Source organism: Zingiber officinale, chromosome 2B (assembly GCF_018446385.1).
Source record: "Zingiber officinale cultivar Zhangliang chromosome 2B, Zo_v1.1, whole genome shotgun sequence".
Taxonomy (NCBI): Eukaryota; Viridiplantae; Streptophyta; class Magnoliopsida; order Zingiberales; family Zingiberaceae; genus Zingiber; species Zingiber officinale.
In genome coordinates, this window is record NC_055989.1 from 82,459,523 (window position 1) to 82,466,645 (window position 7,123).

Sequence of the window (7,123 nt, forward strand, 5' to 3'; positions counted from 1 at the left end):
TGTTATAAAACTTCCTTTTTTGACAAGACCAAGGAATATAAAATAGATGGAGGGGGTGTCTCACCTAATAACACATCTTCTATTCCTCTCTATTCTTCCTTGGTGGGCGGCCCTTGTTCTTTCTCTTCTCTCCTTTTGTTTTCCCTCTTGGTGGCTGGGGGCATCTTGATGTGGAGATCTCTTGGTGGCCGGTTGCTTGAAGGAGAAGAAGAAGAGAAGGAAACTCTCTTGTCTAGCATCCCTTGGAGGTTAGTTGGTGGTCGGATCTTGGAAGCCTTGGAAGAAGCTTAGTGGATTTCATCTTGGAAGATCGTCACTCACACGACGTCCAAGAGAAGGAGAGAAATACAATAGAAGATCAAGAGGTCTATAAGCTACAAAAGGTATAACTAGTTATTAGTTTCCACATCATAACTAATTCATCTTTTGTATAGATCTTGAAAAATCAAACACAAGAGGTTATCGGTTTTAGTTATCGTTTTTGTTATCGATTTTATTTTTCGATTTCATGTTTCGATAATGTGTTTCTATTGAGGTCTATATAGTTAAACCTAGTTTACTGTAAGAAGTTAAATATCTGATTTCTTTGTGAGGCTTTGTCTAGGAAGTGGTGGATGATCTCATACCCAAGAAGGCCTAGTGCCTCGTCATGTTTAACCTGAAGCCGATCTTTGAAATAAATATTTGATAACTTCTATAATATAGTTTAACTTAGGAAGATCACATCGGTTGAACTTGGAGTAAGAATGTTAAGTTTCGTTCTCAATCCAAGTTTAACTTCTAAAGGAAAATTTTGGATTAATAATGTTAAGCATCGTTTGCAATCCAAATTTAACTTTAGTAGAGCACATGGGTAGCTAGGATAGTTCTATGCTTGTGCAAATTTTTGTACGGGGGAACTAGGATGTTATTCTGAGTAGCAACCAACAGGATCCACACCGAGCACCCTACCCACTATCAAAAACACTCATTCTCGGAATAATTCGGATATGGAGAAACCTCTTACAACTTACACAAGCAATACAACTCAAAATAAGAATAAATACACAAATACAAATGAAAAACCTTCTTGCTTGATCTCTTGTTATTTGTGAATGTTTCTTGTAAGCTTGGAAGTGCAACAACACCTCAACCCTAAGCTTTCAAGAACTGGTGGAGAAGATGGAGTGGAGAGAGTTGGTTTCATTTGAACTCGCCATCACCTTTATATATGCACTTTTAGATATTCCAATCGATATGGAGTGCATGGACAATCACCTGGGCTGAAGAAAAGTGGCTAGAAAATGCTGAAAAACACGAGAAAATAGGAATACAGAGTCAGGTGCACCAAGCACTCGAACTGCTCGACATACATCTGAATCCAGATCTATTATTGAGCATACCATGAATCTGGTGAGTTTAATTTAAAGTTATATAAGCAAACTTTATATTTATTACCAAACTTATATAATTGTGTCCCAAATTATTTATATATACAGGAATGTGAACTAGCCCGCCAATCCACTTATATAGAGGTCTTTCTCAAGATCCACAAGAAGAATGATAACACATTCATTAATTCTCGATCTCAGGCCATACACGTAAAATTATTAACTTTATTACATTTAATCATTTCTATCTTGATTAACTTTAGTAATTATGATCAAATTGAATATTAATCATATTATATTTTTCCATACATAATCAAATGACAAATACAGTGACTTAGACATCTTATCCACCAACAAAGGGGGAAAGTCACAACCTCTATCCACCGAGATACTAAATGAGATTTATTATGGTGTTGTCAATGGATGGACAAAAAACTCCACCCTCTACGGCCTTGGCTTCTAGGACAAAGATACATTTAATCATTTGAGAACTCCTAAGGGTCATGATAGTTCTTCTTCTTCTTCTTCTACTGAGGTGTAGTTTTTAAGATGGGAAAATCAAGAACGCAGTCAAATTGCCCCAATGGATCAGAGGATAAATTAGTGGATGACTGCTGAGAAGCAGAGGAAGGATTCTCATGATAAGCAGAGGAGAGCCAAAAACAATCGGAGGAGTGGCGAGGACGATCGGAGGAGTGCCGAGGACGATCAGAGGAGAGTCGATCATGAGGCTCTCATGACCCATATGCAAGCGGTTATGGCTAATTTTACCTAAACCCAGACACCACATGATTTTAAGTCACATGAGGCTCAAGACCAATCAGACCGTGGTGATTAACTTTTTCTGAGGTTTGTTCAACTACAACTTAATTTTTTATTTATCATACATAAATCATGCAAAATATATTTATTCTATTTTAATATTGTAATCCGTTCATTTCTAATTATTGTATTACTATATATTTTAAGAGTTCTAGCCTATTGACATATTGATGATCATCATCATCTAATTTCTATGCATGTATCAAAATTAATTATATATATATATATGTAAAGATTTTAATTATACATAAATCTAATATAAATCTTCGTATTTGCATTTATATTTATGTAGGATTTTCTATTACTATCTTACATAGGGATGTTTTCATGGTATGTATTTAGATATGAATATTTGGATAGTTTAGTTTTTTCTATCATGATTTGTTTAGATTTTATTTGTTTTTAGATGCTTATGATTATTGGATATTTAGATACTTTTAGTTTGTTGTCATAATTTAGTATGTTTATGTGCATGAATATTAGTTTATTTGTATTTGTTATATCATGGATTGTAAGAAATGTATGTATAGATTGTTAAGTTGTATGAATTGTGTTTTTATGTGTAGATTGTGTGAAATATGATTGTATAGATGTAAAATATATGAAATGTCATGATTTCTTGTATATATGGAAATTGTAAATAAGGTAGATCTTGAAATATAAATGTTTTCTAGATTCTTTTTTAAAATTACCGACAAAATACTAACAAAATTGGTATTCCGTCGGTAAATATCAAAACTTTGTTTCCGACGGTAAATATCGAGGTTTTACCGACAGAAATAAAGTTTTTGTTGGTAATTTCATTTGATATTATTGACGAAAACTCTTTTTCCATCGGTAAAATTTAATTTAGGGTTCGTTAGAATCATCGACAGAACAGAGGTTCCATCGGTAAAATTTATTTCGAAAATTAAATTTCTGTAGTAAAATTTACTAACGGAAACTCTTTTTCCATCAGTAATATCGAATAGAATTACCAACAGAAACTCGATAGACCCTAAATTCTGTCGATAAAATGGTTTCCGACAAATCAACTTCTGACAAACTATTTTTCGTCATAATTCCTTTGGTAAACAACTTCACCGACGAAATTACGATAGAATAATCCGTCAGTAATCCCAATTTTTTTTATATTGGCGACAATTGAACTAATGGTAAAACTGGTGCTCCATGTCAGAATCCACCAAACTTATTGGATTTACTTGATTGACAGAATGTGAAGTCAAACCGTCACCCCAAGATTAGTCGAATTATAAAATTTGAATAACTAGTATAAAAAAATAAAAATAATATAGATCCTCAATATGTATAAGAAACTATCCTCAAAACTCATGATGGTGAGCCGTCTGTAAGGATCCATTTGCACTTCTTGTATTTATCTTCGTGGTCGGTGAAAAACATCTGTGGGCCGGATTGAACCGGTCACTTTCAAAATTAATCGGTTTGAATAGTTGAATGTCGGGATTTAAAAAAAAATAGAGATCCTCAATATGTCACTCCGGGGCACAACGCAAGTAGCAAGGCATGAGCGACACAAACAGAAGCATCTGAGTCAATTTCCAACGAGGACATTTGCAGAACATGGTTAATTTCAAGAATGTCCGGTTGCGAATGTCGGACCACTCATTACTTTTTGGATTTACCTTAGTAGTCGATGAAAACTTTCATAAGGTCAGGTTGATTATCTCCAAAATTAGCCCGTTTGAATTCGAAGAATGGAATACTTTGATTATAAAAAACATAATCCTCGATGAGTTGTGTTAGATCAAGCGAAATGCCCTATCAACAACAGAGACAAAACAATAATATGGACTACACTGTTACAACAAAGTTCATGTCTTACAAAAGACATGATGTTATGATTAAGAGAAGGGTTGCCACTCATCCTGATTAACTACCTTAAGACCCCAACTAATGTCTTCGCAATGCCTCACATGTGGAACTAGAAGCCCTGTGTCGATGCCTTTTTTGTCCAAAACAAGCTACTTTTATCCTAAAATGGTTCTTGGTCCGAACATTTGAGAGTTGAATTGAGAATCTATACAGATTCAGGCAACAGCTTTCAACTTATCTGCCTCCGAAGCAGTAGCAGGAGTAACTCCACCAGTTGTGGGCCTATAAATCATTAAATTTTGAAAGTTAACTACAATATTTAGCAATATGTGATTCACAACAGAACTAAGAATAGGGTACTTACAGGCCAACCATCACTTTGAAACCATCATAGGTTACCCATTGCGCGCCAGTTAGGGTTCCGACCATGGCGATACGAAGCGGAAGCCCCCGAGTGAAAAGACCCCAGAGACCAAGCTTGTTAACAGCCTAGTTTACGAGACAGGAATGGATTTAGCTATTCACAAGAAGAGTGAACATGGAATTTCATATGAAGAAATATAACAAGGTACATGAGACTTACATCGCTAACAGTGGCGCCTTTAGCATTGTTTAGGAAAGAGACGAGATTGTCCGCAGGATGAGAAACAATGGCGCAGAGCACGCCGGCAATGTAACCGCCGGCGAGACTCACCCCGAGCTGAAGCTGTTTGCTGCACTGGTCCTTGGGGATTGAATATTTGTAGATCATCTCCACAGTCGTTTCAAACGATGCAAATTTCATCATGGTGTCTGCATAAGTCACATATCAGCTAAGCTTTCATGTGGAAAAAGAATGCTAGGCAAGTTCAGCACGCAACAGAGAGAGAAAATGATCAAATCATACTTACAAGGAATTTGACGACCCCAAAGTGGACCCAATCCTCTGTACAAACTGCATCAAGGAAACCAGAGTTGACGACCTAGCAGATCAGATGAACATTAGAGAAAAGAGCCGGGAGAGAAAAAGAACATACCCTGATACGCCATCGGATTTAACAAGCTTGGGCAAACCATCACTCAAACCTCTAGCAAAACCAGGCTGCGTCTGGACTCGCACCTTGACGGCCTCAAAGGGGCAGAGAGCAACGCCGGCAATCACCTCAGCAGGTCCAGAGCTAGCCAGGTAGATTAAAGTTTTGTACTTGGCAGCATACTCGGGTCCAACAATATCAGAGTTGTATTTTTTGAAGATTTCATAAAATCCGTACTTGCAAGCTCCCTGGGCGCTGTACCCGAGCAGGGTTGGGACCCAGCCTCGGAAGAAACCCTTGACACCTTGTTCCCGGAGCAAAACCCCAAATCCGGAGGAGACGCTCTTGTACTTCGCCGGATCGATCTGGATATTCCAAGTGAAGTTAATGTTGAACCATACAAAAGGACTCAGATGACACGGTCAAATCACAACTTCGACGGCCTCATTAAGAGATGCCAAAGGAGACGCGATCGGGCAGCCACGAGATCCAAGGTATAGGAGCAAATTGGAAAAACACACTCACCTGCATGTTACACTTGACGAGATCGAGCGGCGTGACGGCCATGTGGCTCAGGCCGCAACTGGCGATCCCACCGGCGGCGCAGGCGGCGTAAAACATGGGCGAGTAGAGCTTGATCTTCCCCGGTTCGTTCGGAGCTCTGGCGACAACATATCCCATCGAGGCGGTGCCACTCGGGGCCGCCTTAGGGACTGACGCGACGGCGCTCCGGCCGAGAACCATCCGTTCCATGCCGAGCGTCCCAGGCGAGTAGAGTAAGCCAGGAAGAAGCGATTGGCGAGACCTCTCGGAGAGATCCATCGAAGGACGGCTAGGTTTTCGATCCGGATAAAGAAGGAGAAGGAAGCGACCTGAAGCGGGAAACGAACTCCGGCGAATCAACGGCTACGGATTTGAAGAAGGATACGTCAGTCCGATCATATATATAGCCTCGTAAGGTCCGTATTGCCAATGTCTTTCTTAAAAATAACTCGAATACATGTTTACTTTGCGAGATTATTGGTAAAAGACGAGGGTAGTTTAGGTACGAAAATGGAGGAATGGTGTCCGCCTTCTCCTCTTAAAGGTCAAATGGCGACTCTGACAAGTAAACTTAGCGAATTACGCGGGCAGAATATTAGGATCTGATATCGACGGATGACGTTCGGGTGCGTAAGCTCTTAGGAAAGCATATTTTTTTTTTCTTTTATGCTTGTCGACGAATACTCAACGTTCCACCTTAGCGTGTCATCGAGAAAACAGGTAGATGAATAGTGGGTACAATTAGAAATACGAGGTTTCTTTTTTTTCTCGAACTAAACTCCGAGGCGTCTGCTTTTTCTTTGTCGATTTGGACCTCGACGTAGGCAAGTCGGACCCGTTCTTACACCCACGTGAACAGTACAATGAAAGAGATCTTAGGGGAAGAAAAAGTGATTTGACTCTTCCGATGCTATCTCGTTGTCGATCAAGAAAAGAAGTAAATGGAGGATATTTAAACCCCACGGAATAAAAGTCCACAGAATATCAACTTGGCTACATCCGTGGAGAGATAATAAAGAGAATTACTACTAATACGAAGTATAGTTTCCCTATCTTTTGCTATCATGCTGAATTACTATTAATATAATAACAATTAAATTTTATCCTATTAGATAAAGCCAACTATACTAAACTAAAACTAATACGAAAGTATAATAAACTATCTCTCTCTTCCTGCTTTCATGTTATTGAAATTAAACGTTCGACCATAGGAGAATGAATTCAAATGTCAACAAACCATATGGATCTACAGATGCACAATATGGGTCCCTAGGACTATGATATGGTAGAAGGATGTTGAATTATCATCTAGATATTTATGTTTGATTTTTAATTATAATGTATTTATAGAAATTTTTAGAAATCAATTCTCGACGGGTATATATATTCGGAAAAAAAAATTCTCCTACCCCTAAGTCAACTTGACAGTCGACTATAAGCTATTCTCATGATTTACCCCTCTTCACATAATTTAAAGATGAATTGTGAGGGAAGTTTGAGATGAGCATAATTGTTATAATAGAGATGCTCGATATGATGCTC

At 38.3% G+C, this 7,123-nt stretch overlaps 1 protein-coding gene across 1 annotated transcript; it reads right to left on the reverse strand.

Annotated features, from left to right (window-relative positions):
• Nucleotides 1-3,924: 3,924 nt before the first annotated feature.
• Nucleotides 3,925-5,988, reverse strand: LOC122049242 (mitochondrial phosphate carrier protein 3, mitochondrial-like). The gene is made up of 6 exons (XM_042610652.1): nt 5,564-5,988; nt 5,042-5,403; nt 4,916-4,959; nt 4,609-4,817; nt 4,390-4,514; nt 3,925-4,307 (listed from the first exon to the last, which is right to left on the reverse strand). Exons 1-6 carry the CDS (start codon nt 5,858-5,860, stop codon nt 4,241-4,243), a joined length of 1,104 nt encoding a protein of 367 aa, XP_042466586.1. The 5' UTR covers nt 5,861-5,988; the 3' UTR covers nt 3,925-4,240.
• Between the last annotated feature and the right edge of the window lie 1,135 nt (nt 5,989-7,123).

What these genes read in the sequence shown, in the direction of transcription:
- LOC122049242 (XM_042610652.1), bottom strand. Translation starts at nt 5,860, where the DNA reads ATGGATCTCTCCGAGAGGTCTCGCCAATCGCTTCTTCCTGGCTTACTC. An exon ending in TTGGGGTCGTCAAATTCCTT is followed by an intron (nt 4,818 to 4,915) that starts GTAAGTATGATT and finishes TGACTTATGCAG; the next exon opens with ACACCATGATGAAATTTGCA. An exon ending in AAGGCGCCACTGTTAGCGAT is followed by an intron (nt 4,515 to 4,608) that starts GTAAGTCTCATG and finishes CTCGTAAACTAG; the next exon opens with GCTGTTAACAAGCTTGGTCT.